Genomic DNA, 18,376 nt, shown 5'->3' with positions numbered 1-18,376 from the left:
TTTAAAGAAGTGCGAGACAAATTGAAGTCAAAGACATTGTAACATTGATTGAACACTCTACACATGCTACTGACGGGTTCATTTTTGCCATAATTAGTACGAGACACTGGAAGACGGACAAAAGAGTAGGAACGAAGGTTTCGGAGGCGAATATCAATGTTGAGAAGACGGAGTAAATCAGGGCAGTCAATGCGAGACAATAACAGATCAGAGACAAAAGACGCTTTGGTCACATTGCGGCGCAAAGACAGTGTTTCAAGACCAATAAGGTTGCAACGATCTTCGTATCTGGGCAGATTGTAGGGATCGCTCCAGGTGGCGCAGCGCAAAACGCACAAATTTACGCTCAATACTCTCGATGCGTTGAATGCTGTTCTTGTAGAAAGGAGCCCAAACAAGGGCGGCGTATTCCAGTGTGGAACGAACGAGCGAGCAGTACAACGTTTTTAAGCACTGTACGTTAGTGAAATGCTTAGTAACCCTAAAAATAACTCTTAGATTACGCGAAGCCTTAGACGAGATAAAAGCAATGTGATCCTTAAATGTAAGCTTTGAATCCACATGAACCACTAAATCTTTCACTGTAGTTTCTCTTTTTAATTTGTTTTGCAAGATAGTGTAGTCGAATGTTACGATGGAGCGTTTTCGTGCAAACGTAATCACAGAACACTTCGAGGCATTCAAAACCATCATGTTAGTCATGCACCAATTAGCGAAAATGTCTAACTGAGATTGCAAAAACAAAGCATCAGAGTAACTTTTAACTATATGGAATAACTTATAATCATCGGCATAAGACACCTTGAAGCACTTAATCAATGAATCCAGATCGTTTATGTGTAGAAGGAAAATATAAGGACCGATATGGCTGCCTTGAGGTACGCCGGACGTTACGTCGAAGGATGAGGATAAATGATTCCCGATTTTAACAGACATTTTACGGCCTGACAAGTAAGATCGAAGCCATTGGTTGATTTTATTGAAGGCGGCCGACAGATCGGTGTATATTGCATCAGCCTGCAATCGATCCTGTAGCGAGCGAGCGATAAATGAGGTGTAGGCTACTAAATTAGTGCAAGTAGATCGCCTGGGAATGAAACCGTGTTGAGTTTCTGAGATGTATCTAGAACAACAATGTGTCAAAAACTCGAGAACGATGAGCTCCAATAATTTCGATAGTGCACATAAAGATGCGATTCCTCGGTAATTGGGAACTTCGCTTTTGGATCCTTTTTTATAAACCGGAAAAACATAAGATGATTTCCAGATGGTAGGAAACACTCCGGAACTTAACGATATATTGAAAACGACGGACAGAGGTAGGCAAAGCTACGACGAGCATTTTTTAATGATAGATGATGGGATTCCGTCAGGTCCAAGAGTGTTAGAACACTTGAGTTTTGTGCAAGCTTTCTGTACAATATCGGAAGATATCGTGAAATGAGGTCCAATACTAGTCCTACGGGGAATGTTGTCGGCTGCTGCGGAGACTTGTTGATTATTAAGAGTATCATTGGTAAAAACACTGCTGAATTGTTGGCGAAATAACTCACAGATGTCCGGCAATGAAGTCGCTTCTAAATCACCCAGCGACATAGAAGTGGGTAAACCTGACTCACGCCTTATTAAGTCTCTTGTAACAATGATTTAAGAAGATTCTGATTCTTTAGCATATCGGTTCGGTATTTCGAAAACTTTTTTAGAGCTGACCTCTTGGCCGATTTAAACTTTTTTAGTGTACGATTCGACCATGGAGGATATTCACAGCCATGATTGAGTTTTTTAGGAGTAAACTGGTCGATAGCAAAAATCAGTACGTTCGAAACAATTTCAGCCGCTGCGTTTGCATCAGATTGTGGCAAGATTTCATTCCAATTGATACGAGACAAGAAAAGGTGCATTCCTCGAAAATCTGTCTTGCGATAGGCATATGTCAGTTTCTCAGTGGTATCTTCGAATGTACAAGGTACACATTTTCGGAGAAAACAATGAAGAGCAGGGTGGTGTTGGCATAGTTTAACGAGAGGAGCTGGAGCACGACAAACGGCAAAGTGATCGGAGAGCTCCTGGCTTCCAAGGCAAAGATCCAAAATACAGTTGTTGTCATTAGTGACGTCACATAGTTGAACTAGCCCCGCGGTGCTGTAACCGTCGAGTAGCTGAGTGATACACGTGTTAGTTGATGAGTGTGATGAGTCTGGGTACAGAAAAGATGTATTATTGCGAACCCAATCAATGCCGCTAAAGTTGAAGTAGTTGATTGTAATATATTTGCAGTGTCGACAGAAACAATAAACTTCAGCAATTAAATTAAAATACATTTAATTCAGTTAAAAATGCGGGCCCCCAAAACAGACCCGGGCCCCAGGGTAGTTGCCCCCCCTGACCCCCCCTCTCGTCGGGCCTGAGTGTGGGTGTTGGAGATATTGGTGGTCTTGGTCCGAAGTCTGGACCCTTTGTGCTCCCCCTTTTAGGTGCCCTCTGAGGTCTGCGAATGGTTGATGTGGTAGTTGTTATGGGTTTGGGTAAAGTGTCGGATGATGTCGGCGGCTGGCACTTCTTATGTTATGGTCCTTCTGGCTCTGCGGCCCTGGGCTGCCAGGTGGTCGGCGTCTATGTTTCCACGTATGTTGCAGTGCCCGGGTATCCAGCAGAGAGTGGTGAATGGAACGATGTTGATTTCAATGACCCGAACGAATGCGTGCCAGAATTGGCCAGATTTCAGCGCGCGGAGTACCGAAAGGGCGCCTGTGAAGATAACGGTTGCTGTGTTTTCTGGTTTCTGGGGTATGACCAGGGCGATGGTAACGGTTTCGGCGGAGAAAACGGAGCATTCTGATGGGAGGCGAAGCGAGAGGCATGTTTCCGTCTTCATTCTTAACCTCCTGAAAAGGGTGGACGAAGATTGCCTTTTTCAGCTCCTTACAGTACGGGATCGGTGTGTTGCTGATTTGGATCGGACGGTCGGTTGCTCGGTGGTGGGAGTTGCAGACGTGTGAATAAAAGCTTCTGTGGATTGCCATGCATAAACCCACCGATGTAGCTGATGTAGTGGCATTGATGTTAACGTGAAGACCTTCGTTTGTAGTCTGGCCTAGCATCTCCCTGAGGGATGCAAGGTAGAACCCGGTGCCTTTTCCTTCACGGAATGCGTGCTGTCTGTTGTCTAGTAGTTGCCACACTTCAAGGATTGTGGTGAGGCGTCTATTGGCCATTCGCTCCAGTGTTTTGACTATACAGGGGAGGAGACTGATTGGACTGATATCCTTGGGTGTGCGGGTCCTTTGAGTCCTCTTGGAGATCGGTATAGCTAATGCAGTCTGACAGTATTCTAGGAGCGATGCGCCCTCCCATATTCAGTTGTAGCTTTGCTGCAGTGCTTTTTTGCCTTGGGGAGGTAGGTTGCCCAGTGATGGTTGTCGAGTTCAATGGCTTTAATACGCCCGCGGGAAAGGTTATTTGTGAGTTAAGGACCGGAGAAAGGTTGAATCCACTGCGTCTTCGATCTGCACCGGACCCGTAGATCATTCGCAATACCTTTCGGAAACACGGCAAGTTGATCCTACGCCAGGTTTCGTGCCTGACCGTGGATATACCGGCCCGCACCGATGAGCCTTCAGCGACTGCTGGTGCAGGGGGCCCAACTAACCATATAAATCACCCATAACGACCAGTTGTACCGCTACGAACCTTTCCCAGGTAACGCCCAAGTAACAATTGAAGTTGTATAGCATGCTACAAGTGCAATCTAAGTATTATGAGTGGCTATAAAACTACAATAGAACCTCAATTGTTACTAGGGTCACCTCATAGCCTACCCAGCGCTCGGATCTTCGGGCAACCAACACACCGGCCCCGAGATTCCATCTTCGAGCCCGCCATCAAGACCGATATCATTTTTTCAGGCGCCTAGTCCTGGAACGACGGAGCACAGAAACACGCCGGCCCATCGAACCGCGACCGCGTTCCTGATCCACAGCATCCACCCCCGGACCGCAATTGGCTAGCACTTCAATGGAACGCCAACGGACTAAGACAGAACCTGGGAGACCTCCAGGTCTTCATCGCCCGACACAACTTCTTGGTACTAGCCATACAGGAAACACATACCCCGAAGATCACTGACGTCTCCCGGTGGCTTGGGAGCCGCTACACATGGGAGTCCCGGACCGGAGATAATATATTCCAAACCATAGGAATGGCCACCCTAGCCGATATTCCCGGGGAAGAAATTCGTCTGGATACTGTGCTGGTGACGATTGCGAGAGAATCCATATAATTGGGCCGTGCACCGTCGTGTCATTGTACATCCCCCAAAAGGTCCGAGACGTCAGAAAGTAGTTAAACCAATTGATGCGACAAATTCCACCCCCGTTCCTGATATTGGGCGACTTCTACGCGCAGCATCCAGCCTGGGAATTACACTGCAACGGCAACGGAATTCTGGAACCCGTTGAGAACAACAGGGGCGTCATCCTCAGCGACGGGAGCCCAATCTTTCCTGGAGAAATTGCCCTATTACAAGTAGACCTCACCATCTGCTCTAGTTCACTGGCGATCGACTGTCTCGGCTCGTCCTGTCGGACCCATGCAGCAGCGATCACCAACCACAAGGCAGCCCCCCGACCACTTGCCGGCGGCGACGGTGGCTGTATAAAGAGGCTGATTGGACCAACTTCGGTGAAGTGTTTATGGGCGACCTCGACCCACAAAAAATCTACACGCTGGTTGAGCTAGTGGGGACCATCCATCAAAAAACTAAACTGCGTAAAAAAACTGCAAACTGCAGTCAACCGTGTTTGCAGATGGGCAACCTTCGGCGGTTACACCCACATATGCCCAACCCACCATCGAGCCACCGACCGGCCGATCCGGATAGCGAATACCCCAATCTCCTACAAAAAGGAGTCGAAGATACTCGGGGTCATAGTGGACAGTAAAGCCTCCTTCGCACCCCCCCCCCCCACCACTCCCGGAAACTTAAGGCCGACTGCGTCTACCGAAAAGCGCCCGGCACCCGAAGTGCACCCGGGATATGGCACTCGCCATCAGCCAAGCGTTAACTCATAGCCGGATTTATTACGGCATCGAGACTACCGGACGCAAGAATGAACAGCATATTCGCACCTCTGATCCACGGGTCCATCCGAACTGCATCGAAAGTACTGCCCAGTACACCAGCCGAAAGCGCCTGCGTCGAGGCCGTCGTCCTTCCATTTCAGTGGAAGATCGCCCTAGTGGCCCTCCGGTGGGCACTAGGGGTCCTCGAGCACACGTAACGAGATGACGACTCGGAAAAGACTAGAATAGACAAGTAATGTACGTTGAATTCGCTGGATCCCCCTACCACTGCTAGTTCGACTGCACCGGGTATGGCCTCGACCATGGAACGCCAGATCCCCCAGATCGACACAAGCCTGTTCCAGACGATCCGGGCCGAAGGGGCCCCTAATGTCGTCCGTTCAGCCTACTGTCAACTAGTAGACTGTCCATGATCGCAAACCAGTCCAATAAAGTTGGGAAATCCCATGGAAAACTGGACAAATATGCGATCATGGGTAGTAGAGCAGCGATTCTCGAATCTACATCGACGAAATAGGAAGGACGGAAAGATCAGAATCAGAGTCCGTGACGGCGGAATAGGCTGATTCCTCCGCATTCCAACACAGTGTTTGGTCTTTTCCGTCGAAGCCACAGCCATCGCCCTGGCCCTGGCTCAAAAACCAGAAGACACAGCAACCACGATCTTCACTGACTCGCTCGTGGTACTCCACGCACTTTTGAGCGGGCAGTACCGACACCCTTTTGTCCAGGCCTTCGAGGTGAACGCCGATCCACTCACGCAACTACGCTGGATCCCCTAATACTGCAGCATACGGGGTAACCTCGAAGCAGACCACCTGGCAGCGCTGGGTCGGAGAGCCAGAAGGACCCTAACCAAGGTAGTGTTAGCCAAGGACATCATTCGGCACTTCACCGAAGTCCTTAAGAATAACTTCATCGACCACTGGCAAGTGTCTCAGAGACATCTGCAAAAAATAAGGGGATACTCGTCCTGTCCCGATTGCGGACCGAACACATGACGACCACGCACGCCCATTCACTCTCGAATGTACCACCCCCTACCTGCACCACATACGGATCCAAAACAACAGTGGAACACATCCTCTTCAACTGCCACGAGTTCATGGACCTCCGGGTAATACACGACGTCCCGCCCTTTACAAAGGCCGTCTAACGACCCCGTAAGGGAAGAAATCGTGCTAAACTTCCTTAAATACGCCGTGTCTCTTCGACAACATCTAAGCAGGAACCCACCACGACCACACTAGAACTAGGCCCTCTGCCGCACCCCTCACCAAGTCGCCCATGGTCCGACAAGACCTAACAGAAGGAACTCCAACCCAAGACCGACAGGTGGCCACCGACAACGACCCCTCCACCCTTCCGGGATAGAGAAGTCACCCGTAGCCTGACTCCTGCACCAAATAAAACCAGCAATGAGCCCTTTGCCACTCCCTCCGGTGTCGGAGAGGTCGCTCATAGCCCCACACAACCACCAGACAGCGTGAACTCCAACCAAGGCACAGTGTGGGCCCTCCAACACGCCACCTCCCCCCTTCACGGGATAGGGACCCGATTAGAAACACATAACAAAAAATTTCATAATTATATCTCGTATTATTATAAATTTCTGTAACTACTATCGAGCCCAGATTTTTAAAACAGATTGCTACGAAAATCGCATTCGGTTATAATCTTGTTATTGCATTCTGATCGGGGAAGTTGCCTGAAGCCCAACCAACCTTCCATCAGCATCCTATAAACACCAGCAACGGGACCCGATGGAATCCCACGCGGGTCTACAGCTGCACTCCTCCAACCTGCAGGGAGGCTTCCCGCGATCTACCGACGCAATCCGCAGCTAGCCAACCATCCAAAAAATAAAGTAGAATTATATTTTTATGTATTTCAATATGAGTTCATTATTCTATTATATAGTATAAGTATTAGATTCACGGTCGCGCGATCATCTGAGAACACACGCAAATATGTGAAAGGCACATGGTTATAAAATAGAATATATACACGCGAGGTTACATACACATTAGCACACTCAACATACAAACGCACATGCGATTGAACACGTTAACGTACAAATGCTTGAGCCCCTCGCGATGATACACGCAATCGCGAAATCTCTACGCCCGCACATATCTGAACCGTACAATCATTATCACATTCAGAATCACGGCATGCTGCAATTGGCATTAAGCAGTGTTTTAGTGGGCGTCATTGCCTGTCTCGTCTGCAATTGTAGTGTGTGATTCCACTGTCAGTTAGACGATATATCCAAACTAACACAAAATTGGCGTCGAAGCATTCAAATCCAACTTTTTAAAAGTTTTGTGCCGTTAAGTGCATTTTTTATGTTTTTCCCTGTAGAAAAATAAATGGCATAGCTTTAGGCGTTCACACATGTTGTGTGAACTGTTGTTATTTAATGTCCAACTGGTGCCAATTTGGTGTTAGTTTGGATGTATGGTCTAATTGACAGCAAGTTGGTGTCAGTTACTGACGAGTTACTGACACAAAACATTCCAATCCAACTTATTTAATTAGAATTAGCTATGGCTATCGCGCTCGCAAATTAGAAACTAGTGCAGGGATTTTTTTTGCGGGACTAGGGATTTTTTAGAAAAAAAGTAAAACACGATTATTAAAAAAAACTGGCACCAGTTAATATTAATCAAAAAAAAACTTCCTGTCTAGATTGTCGGTCACCCCCCTAAGTGCGCAATTTCGAAACCGCCTTTGGTTAGGCAACTTTGGCAGTCACTTATCGATATCAACCGAAACCTTATCACAAATATTCAAGTTCCTTCCAGTTACAATGAAACTTTCCATCAACCAGAATAAAAATGCCGATCAGCCAGCCCCAGTATCGGTATCGTCACCGAAAACATTGCAGCGTATCACAGCTTTTAGGTCTAATTGCGAAAACTGTGCGAGGGCCACATGTTGATGCTGCCACAATTATTCAATTAAGATGACATGATAAAACATTCAGGGTGATAGAAGTTTTAGCCTATAAAACAACCGATCTACCGGTAGAGTTGGTCACTTTCTTTTTCGGTGCGTTCTTGATTAGGTAGTGTTTTCTTTTCTCAAATCATGAAGGGTAGGTATTAGCAATAATCGTCGATGCTCTGCCGGGTTCCCAGATGTAATACATTTATCTAACCGAACAGCTGTCACGATATTGCTGATGGCCCTGGTGGTAGCCATATCGGCCCGATGCGTTCGAGATAACACCACCGGTCAGCCCGGATGTAAGAAACAGGAAGAGCTCACTCAGGGCGTCTGGCGTCACAATCACGATCCAACGGCGTACTGGGAATGCGTCAAACTAAACGAACCGGGAGTTCTGAAGCGTTGCGGTAGCGAAACCGCTTTCCATCCTACCCTGCTGGAGTGCGTCAACTGGGATGAGTGGGAATGGGAACCATCCTGTGCACCCATTTCGCGACCGGATAACTAACGACGACGATGACGTTTTGACGTTCGACAACAACAACAACAACAGCAGGCATGTGTAGATTGATGGGCAATCATCGGTGAAAGATCTAACGGCAATAAGTGATAATAGCTCCTCGATTGTTTTTCGGCATGGATCTTAAGTTAGCGAAAACAGCTCAATAAAATGATTGATAACAGTATTTATTGATTAGAGACAAAAATCTTCCCAATCCGACTGAAAGAGACACATTTGTCGTCCGGCATGGAAGTAGGTTCCGGCACCGCACGGTCGTTCAGCTGGTACCCAGAATCCGTTCGGATCGGGAACGCACTGGTAGTACAACGTCCAGTCGGTGTGTGGATATAGGTGTGGATCTTGGACCCGACAAACCGGAACGGGACAGATCCCCCTGGTCGGTTCGGTTGTGCTACTGGAGGGCGTTGTTACTGACGGTGTTGAGTCCGTAATTTCTTCCGTAGTTTCGGTTGTATCTGTTTCTGATTCCGTCGTTGTAATTTCTTCAGTAGTTTCAGTTGTGGTGGTTTCATCCGTACTATCGGTTGTATCAGGCTCCGTATCAGTAGTCTCATTATCTATTGTAGTACTGTCAGTTTCCGCTGTAGTTTCCGTTTCTCCACCCTCCGTTGTCCCAGGTGTGCTCACCTCTTCAAAGGTACAGTCTCGTTCCCACTGTTCGATTTCGACGCACTGTTGCAGAGTCCAACTAAACAGTGTTTCCGGATCACAATCTCTCCGCACTGCTTCCATGCCTCCCATGGGTCCTGGAACGCACTGCAGAAAGTAGCTTGGATCTTCATAGGGCCAAAGCTTTCTCTGGTCATACTTAGTTTTGCACACTACTCGCGGACACTGCGGTAGATGCGGATCTGGACAGGTTTCTACCCACTCGTACGGATCCACACATTCCTGTCGGACGAATTTGAACAACCGCTTGTCTATGCAGGGCCTTCGCACCAGCTCCCAAGTGCGTTCTTCACAGCGTAGATAAAAATTCGGATCGTAGAATGGCCACAGTGTTGCTCGACCTTCCTCAGAGTCACATTCCGGATGAATGCAACTAATGTCATCTGCAGCAATCGATTGGCGGACGATTAATAAAATTCCGAATAATAATAACAGACGCTTATTTGTGCCCATTGTAGATGGTTTGGAAATTTGAAGCAGACTAATCTAACGTCCGTCGCAGTTTGAATGCAGCTAAGAAAATAATCTAATCTCCTTCCAGGCATTGGGTTTATATCGAAGGTAATGAATATTGCAGCACGGAACGAAGTTTGATTAGACTCTCGGTAATCTTTTGACGATTGTGTGTTTTTTCAAACATCCGAACACGTCATCGAACGGTGATAAAAAATTGACCAAAACACCAAATATGAAATCGAGATCGCTAAATATTGAAGCTAGTTGACAAAAATATTCCAAAAACTATGAACTATGACTATTATTGAACGAAATAATCCTACCATATGCATCAGAGAAATTACAAGTATCTGAATGAAAGTTAACTTCACAAGTTAAAATAGTCCATCGTAGTAGCCGCTGCAAGTAAAATTTTTATTCGCTCCTGTCAATTCAGTTTTCAAAATTGGTAGAGTTTGAGGAATTTTCGGTCTATTTCGCCAAAGTGAAGTGAAATGGAAACGATTACAAATCGAATTTTCAACAATATTTTGCTGGAAATTGTCAACAAATCCGCTTCGGACTTTGTGACGAGTGCTACTCATACCACCATGAAACATATGTGCAAACTGAGTGTGGGAATCGCGGACACTGCATTAAAAAGTGTTGATACTGTATACGTTCAAACTTTGCTCTCCTGCTCTGTTGCGGGTTATTGCTTATCTTTCAGCATTATTTACATATTTTCTGCTACAATAGTATTGTTTCTTGCGGTTTTGTAAATCTTCAGTAAGACAGTGGAACTAGAAAGTAACCGATGGACATTTGTGAATTGTTTAGTATTATGCAAAAAAAACAAGTGGTTGCCTTGTGGGTCGCGCCCATCGCAAAGAAATCCGCTTTTTTCAGTATATGCATCACCTGATAGTGTATAATAAAAAGAGATAAATGTCTCACATCAAATTGCATCACGGAAAAAAATAACCCGTTGGGTATTTTGTCTTGAAAATTTGGGTAGAAGTAGTTTAGAATGTATTGTTTACACTGTATTTTTATCGCTGTCAGTTTTTCGGAAATTAAAAAAACGGCGTCACCCGAAAAGCAACGTAACGAATTGCTTTTGCGCAAGCGCCTGGAATATTCTTAACACTCTCGTCACGACACCCAAAAACAATTAAGAATCGTGCAGTCTATAGTGAGTCGTGTGATTAAACGTTACTATTAAACTCTGAGCATCGAACGGCAGGAGAAATGCGGTCAGAATGGATGTTCTATTAGTGACCAGGATCACAAACGTGTACTGGAATCCCAATGCTTCGGTCAGGGGTGCAACCAAAAGATGAATTCCGATGTCTTGTTCCAAGAACCGAGACGGACTGCATACGTACAACGTGTAGAAGGCTCCAAATCGGCCAAATTCGGTGGGAACCCAACGAACATTTATGCTGAATAATGGCTTGTCCAGTTCTTGTTCAGCTTGTTCCCTCGTAATAAAAGCTTGTTCAGCTTTCGTTGTTTGTTGGGAATGTCGGGCTCTGAACCTGTACATCCAGATGCTGACAAAACCTCATTGCCTCATGAATGATGAGACTTACATCAAGGCGGACATCCGGCAGCTTCCGGGGCCACTGTTTTTCACCGCCCAGCACAAGTGTAAAGGCCTTAGTATAAAGGTACGCAAAGAGCGTGCAGAAAGTGAAGCCGAAAAAAGTCTACCTATCGAGCAAAATTAGAATCCAACTTTGCTGCAGAGGTATCAGAGATGGATTCCAATTGTGCTCGATAGGTAGGCTTTTTTTGACTTCACTCTTTGCGCAACTGTTCTCTATAGACTGTGTACAATTGTTTGATGTTCTGAAGAAAGTAAGGAAGCAGAAACTTTTAATACATGGTTTGGCAAGCGATCATGTGGCACATGGAGTGCGCCTTTCGTGACTGTAAACGGTGAGATCTATGTCAATGAGTGTCTATAGAACCATATGCTTCCTCTGTTGAAGCAACACGAGGGCCCTACGATCTTCTGGCCGGATCCAGCGTCGTACCACTATTCAAATGTCGTCCTGGACAACCGGAACTAAGGCCCATCGAAAAATACTGGGCAATTATGAAGCTGGCACTACGAAAGCATCACAATGAGGTCAAATCTAACCCTTAAATGCGCAATGTTGTTTTAAAACAACATTGTGAAAACCATCTCAAAATTATCATAGTGACGTATTAAAATTGTGAGACAATTTTCAGAAAATTTGAAAAAAATTGCTTTGCGCCTTTAAGGGCTAAGGAAGACATGAAGAAAAAGTGGATTTCCGCATTGAAAAAGACGCAACCAGATGTTCTACAGAACCTAATGAGTAGAGTTACGCGTAAGGTGCGAGCTGAGTGGCTTACTACTATTCTATTGTCTGAAAATTTGATTTCAATACACTAGGTAATTTTCCACAGCGCTTTTTCCGTGATGCAATTTGATGGCGGACACCGATTAGTTATGGAGCATTGTTGGAAATTGGTTGATTGTGAGGGTGTTTAATAGACTGCCCACAAAAAAACGAATGAAAACTCAATCGGCCCACCCCTGATTCCGTTCGTAATTCCAACAGGAGTGTGCTCCAAATTTGCAGTAAATTGAATGCGTCCGCACCAACGGGTTTGAATGAAATTTTTCGGCAATTTACACGGAGAAAATCCAAGTGAAATGTTGTTTGGGGAGGATCACAGGGAACTTAGCACCGGTTGGTGTGTAGGGTGCAGCACCGATTCGGTCACGACTCTGTAGATTTCCTGAATCGTAGATATCGTCGAGGAACGGCCACTGGATGTAGGTGTAGCTGGCCTTATCCACGATGTTGTGACGTCGATCCAGTGGACCTAGAGTTTGGGTAAGAATGGCGATTTCATCAGGACAAAACTTCGCCTTGCGCCGTCTTCCACTGATAACATTGCCTAGCTCCTTAGTTTGTGCTTGACGAATATTGTTGATAAAACAGAGCGCGTATGCTACTGAACGGTGCATTTTGATCCAACTGCTAAACCGGGCGAATTATACAAGCGAAAATTTTGCGAAATGATAGTGGACATTCCTCAATTCCTTAACTTGGCTCAATCGGTTAATGTTGGTGTCAATTCCTTTTGACGGTTTGGAAGAGGTTCATAGGCTGGATACATGGACTGTCCATCGTCAGCTGCGGAGCGATACCCCACTTCGACGTTGAGTTTAGATGGCACGCATATCCAATATTATCCATTCCTTTGACTCCGTTGTTGTCAGAATCTCGCAGACACGGATAGCAATGAATTGTTATGATATAATTCAAGGTTGCTTAGGTTTTCGAGTCATCCCAGAAGTATCGTAAATTTCTTGGGAAAGAGTGTTGGTTTGGGATGCTGCCCGCCAAGCAAACTCTGAGGCTGGCGGATTTAAACTCGAACCTGGGCATAACGGGTGTTCAATAAAAAATGAGAATGATTTCAATACCTTTCTGTAATTAAAGTAAGGAGCGTCAATTTTTTTCTCTCCAAGAGAATTGCTCTCTGGATTCTCTAGAAATGGGCGGCATGTTTCTTTTCACTCGGGTGCTGTCAGTTCAATCGAAGATGACGTCAGAACAGTAAACACACCGTGAGTGTGTTGTACGGTTTTACGAAACGCATGGTCATCGTGGCAAAAAGTTTACGGTAGACCACTTTTGAGACGAAAATGTGCTCGTGAGTACAGTTAACCTGATCCTGGCATCCTCGAGCGTGGAACGGTGAAGATAATGACGAAGAAGAAGAAGGAAGTGTTGAAAAAGCTGTTCGACAACATGGACGGAAATTCGGCGCCGGCCGAAAATATCACTGCTCCCATACCTTGATTCGCCGAACCCTCAAGATTGAGGACACACTCCTCGAAGTACTATATAAGTTTAAGCATAAATTTGAAAAAAGGTATGCTGTACATCGTCATATCGGACAGAGGTATTTCAAAGCCGTGGTTCAAACCGAGTGGTCTGGCCATCAATAAACAAGAGTACTGGTGCCCTAAGACAATTTCGCTAGATTTTCAGAGCAGCATGCACTCAGTGCACTAGTGCTACCGCCGGAAGATTAAGCAGCATCATGCGGATGAGAAGTATATCTTCTGGCTGAACAAGGCGTCTTCCCATTACGCCAAGAAGACGCTGGAGTAGCTTAAGCAGAAAAAGATACCGTACGTGCCGAAAGAAAGGAACCCGACCCTCTTGCTTTAGTGTCGTCCCATTGAGAATTTTTATTATTTTTTTTAATAAAAAATGCTGAATTGGTTGAAAAAATTTTGTTTTTTAACTACATGACTGAAAATCTTTTTCTTTTTTATTGAACACCCGTTATGCCATAAGAGATTTAAATGATATAAAATACTAATTCTGTAATATAAACCAATCTTAGATGGCTTTACCTTTAAGTTGACTACCAAGCATCGCTTTAGTTTAATCTATGTAAAACAAATATCAATACTGAAACTGCTCTAACATAACTTCAACTCACGCCCACCCACCAACAACTTCAGATCACCCCCGAATTTCAGTAGATGCAAACCCAATTAAGTCTGCCCATGCTTTAGACATACCTACAGAAACATGCCAGATGCGCTAGTGATTAAAACGCATCACGTATATCCGAAATATAAAACGTGTGTGCCAATAGGCTAATTATCCTACGTATATACAAACCATCAAAAACATTTGGCGCCTCATCAACCCAACGCGCACACAAGCATAAAAATAAATCAATTTGTCCTAGCCCCAACGTAAATTTACAAGCAGCACACACAAGTCGAAACCTGCAGTGTTCAAACCAAAGCCCACCAACTTTGCAAATCATCGTGTATATGCGACTCGGTCTTATTGTTTCCTTGCTATGTACAAAGTGTATTGCGTGCTCTTCACCGTGCTGTGCGATTTGAAACGTACCGTCTGGACATTATTGCCTAGGTGTTGCTCGTTCGAAAAGCGAGCAACGAGTTTAATCACTTATGTGCCGTCTCTATTGTTTGATTCATATGGGTATGTCAGTTAACACTTTTCCCGAGATCTATTCATAACAATTAAACAAAAAAGCCGTCCATAAATAACAAAGTTATTAGCGTTCAAATGGTGGCGCAAAAAAAAATGGGATCTCGAAATATTTTAGATTTTAGAATGACACGCAGCTCCAGATAGTGAACTAAGAAATTTTCAATGTTGAAAACATCATTTAGGCAAAAGTTTTGTGCAAAATGCAACAAAACCCCAAGGACCACACACGTACAAAGTCAAAAAGGCGCCGAACCGCGATGTACGGCAGAACACAGGAGGGAAATCACGTGTGTATTGCGTGCTGTTGACGAAACCATGTTGTCTCGTCATGGGTGACGATACTTATATGAAAGCAGATTTCCGGCAGCTTCCTGGACCCCTTTTCTTAACTTCTCGTCATAGGTTCGACGTCTCCGAGGAAGTTAGAAAACAGAAGATGTCTTAGTTTCCCAAAAATACATGATTTGGCAGGCAATTTGCTCGTATGGAAAGCGAAGCTGTTCGTGCCAACGTTTGGGTGGGAGAGAACGGAGGGGACCTATGGGCAGGTGTACTCGAAAGAAAGTTTCCAAAAACGTCTACTTCCACTTTTGGGGTTTCACCATGATCCTAAGTTTTTTCTGACCGGTGGAACCAGACTACGTAGGTCAATTTGATGCCAATGGATATTAACTCCCCGAACGCACTGGAACTACGATCGATTGAGAAATGCTAGGCTATTATCAAGCACGCACTTCGGAAGCATTCTAAGGAAGTGAATCCGGAAGCATAAATGAAACAAAAATGAGGATGGTAGGGCCATGGTAGGCTATAAAATTTAATAAAACGAACATGGAAAAAGTTTTGATATTTTAAGTTTTGTTAAAGTAGGAGATTACAATTGGAATTTTTTTTTATATTAAAATATTAAATCTAAAAGGAACATTTTTACAGTTGTCTCCAAACTAGGAATACACTTCGATATGCAACGGGGAATAATTGAGTTTTATTATGAGTATGTATGAGGGAGGGCGGTTTAGGGTATATAGAAATGAGCCCCGAGGAAGACCTATCTACCAAAGTAACAATTTTAGTTTTATAGCACGCTACAAGTGCAATCTAAGTTTTATGAGTGGCTATAAAACTATCATAAAACCTCAATTGTTACTAGGGTAGCTTAATCATGATTTTGTTAAATTGCCATGCGAAAGGTACTTTCACAAAAAGTCATTTGAACGTTGGTTTCAGTGATTAAAACTGTATCAAAAGTACGCTTAATATCCAAGAAAAGTGATAATCTGCTCGTTGCAGACATTTTTTAAATTTTTGTTGAGAACTACGCAAGGTAATCGTTCGTGCTTCCCAAGCCAAGCCAAATTGTGTATCTGACAGTAAGTTATTAGCTTCGACCCGATTATCGTGGCGGAACAGGATCATTTTTTCAAACAACTTCCGGGTACAGGACAACATTGATATTGGCCGATACGATTTGTGGCCGGAGGCTGGTTTTCCTTGTTTTGAGATGGCGATGACCTTCACTTGCCTCCAATCATGAGGGACTGTGGCTTTCGAGTAACTTGTTAAATAAATTTAACCAGCGCATTTTCGCAGAGTCAGGCCCATTCTTCGACAAGTTCAATTTAATTCTGTTCAATCCCGGAGCGTTGTTGTTGCCTGACGAGAGAGCAAGTCAGAATTCCACCATCGAAAACAATGATTCGTTCGCGGTGTCATGAAGAGACGCGACACGGTTGGTTGTCTACATCGAAACACTTGGCTTCGGTTACACACAAGGTGCTATGGAACCTCATGTATGACGGGGTTCTGAGACTGAAGTTCCCTCCTGGAGTCAAGATCGTCGGCTTTGCTGACGACGTAACCTTGGAGGTCTACGGGGAGTCAATTCCTGAGGTAGAACTAACCACAGAACACGCGATCAGCACAGTGGAGGAATGGATGAGCGCGAGAGGCCTGGAGCTCGCTCATCATAAGACGGAGGTAGTTATCGTCAACAACCGCAAGTCGGCACAACATGCAGTTATCCATGTGGGAGAAGTCGCGATCACTTCACAGCGAAGTCTGGAGTCTCTCGGAGTCATTATAGACGACAAGCTGACCTTCGGCAGCCATGTCGACTATACGTGCAAGAGAGCGTCGACTGCTGTTGCGGCACTATCGAGAATGATGTCCAACAGCTCAAAGGTGTGCGCCAGTAGACGTAGGTTACTGGCAGGCGTTGCCGTATCTATCCTCAGGTACGGCGGCCCGTCATGGTCAAGAGCACTGAGGGTAACCAGTTACCTACAGAAACTGGAGAGCACCTACCGCGTGATGTGCCTCAGAGTGATATCTGCCTACCGCACGGTATCACACGATGCATCCTGCGTGATAGCGAGCATGATGCCAGTCGGGCTGGTCATTCGGGAGGAGTGTTTCGAGCTACGTGGAAATAGAGGAGCCCGGTCGGAGTGGGATAACTCCTCGAAAGGTAGGTGGACCCACCGGCTGATACCTAGCATATCGAGCTGGGTGGGAAGACCCCATGGGGAAGTTCACTTCCACCTGACACAATTCCTGTCAGGCCATGGCTGTTTCCGACAGTACCTCCACAGGTTGGGGCACGCGGAGGTGCCAGTCTGCCCGGACTGCCCAGGTGTAGACGAAACTGCCGAACACATACTGTTCGTATGTCATCGGTTCGACGTCGAAAGAAGAGCAATGCTTGACGTCTGTGGCTGGGACACAACCCCTGATACCCTTATTCAGCGGATGTGTCAATCGGTGGAGAAGTGGAACGCAGTCTCGGCTGCTACCATCCAGATTGCCAGTAGGCTACAGGTAATCTGGCGAACCGAGCAACAGACGACGGGCACGGCTAACTAGTGATTGGTTAGCTGGAGCGAAAAAGGCCAAGCGCAAAAAAGGGAGTGAATGGTCTGTTCATGCCGAGGCAGGTTTGGCTCAGCGACTGGCAACCGCGTAAGGGGTAAACCCAACCACCCCGAAGCATGACAGAAGAGTGAGTGTATAGGCGTATAAGTGGACTGCCTCATGCCAAGACGGGAGGGTCGTAGCGTAGTATGTTGGAACTTAGCTATCGATGCCTCATGGCGTGGCAGAGGAGTGAAAGGGTGAGCATCCCAGTCAGTCTCACACGGTATGTTAAGGGTGAGCACAAAAGTCAGCCTCACATGGTATGTCAGAAGTGGCGCCTAAGAAGAATGTCCCACATGGGATATCAGGGGGAGTGACAAAGGTACAACAGAGTGGCACGATTGAGAGTGAATCAGGTGGTAGGGTGAGCACCCAAGTCAGCCTCACATGGTATGGGTGGGGCGAGCACAAAAGTAAGCCTACCAAGGAATGAGTAAGGTGAGCACACAAGTCAGCCTCGCAAGGAACGAAAAAGGTGAGCACAAAAGTCAGCCTCATGTGGGAGTGTTTGAGAGTGAATCAAAGTGCGATTGAGAGAGCACCCAAGTAAGCCTCATACAGGACGTATGAACGCGTGAGTGAGAGTGAATGAGTACATTTAGTACAGCCATCCCCCCAGAAGTAATACCGAGAGGTAGTTCCTGGGAGGAATGATGGCGGAGCCCAATGGAGTTTAGTCGGTATTAATGGCTAGTAACCATTCGAGCCCGACACGCCCCCAGTGCACCCCGTGTGGTAGATTGGACCCTACCAATAGCACGTGTACTGG

The 18,376-nt window shown here is 45.8% G+C and overlaps 2 protein-coding genes across 2 annotated transcripts; one reads left to right on the top strand and one right to left on the bottom strand.

Moving 5' to 3' along the window:
* The first annotated feature begins 8,042 nt into the window (after positions 1–8,042).
* On the top strand, positions 8,043–8,720 carry LOC131683406 (uncharacterized). The gene is made up of 2 exons (XM_058965364.1): positions 8,043–8,182; positions 8,253–8,720. Exons 1-2 carry the CDS (start codon positions 8,176–8,178, stop codon positions 8,540–8,542), a joined length of 297 nt encoding a protein of 98 aa, XP_058821347.1. The 5' UTR covers positions 8,043–8,175; the 3' UTR covers positions 8,543–8,720.
* On the bottom strand, positions 8,701–9,751 carry LOC131683396 (uncharacterized). Its single transcript, XM_058965336.1, has one exon. It carries the CDS (start codon positions 9,677–9,679, stop codon positions 8,729–8,731), a length of 951 nt encoding a protein of 316 aa, XP_058821319.1. The 5' UTR covers positions 9,680–9,751; the 3' UTR covers positions 8,701–8,728.
* Positions 9,752–18,376: the final 8,625 nt, after the last annotated feature.

The sequence above is a fragment of the Topomyia yanbarensis genome, chromosome 1 (assembly GCF_030247195.1).
Source record: "Topomyia yanbarensis strain Yona2022 chromosome 1, ASM3024719v1, whole genome shotgun sequence".
NCBI classification, from domain to species: domain Eukaryota; kingdom Metazoa; phylum Arthropoda; class Insecta; order Diptera; family Culicidae; genus Topomyia; species Topomyia yanbarensis.
This window is presented reverse-complemented; position numbering and strand designations above follow the sequence as displayed.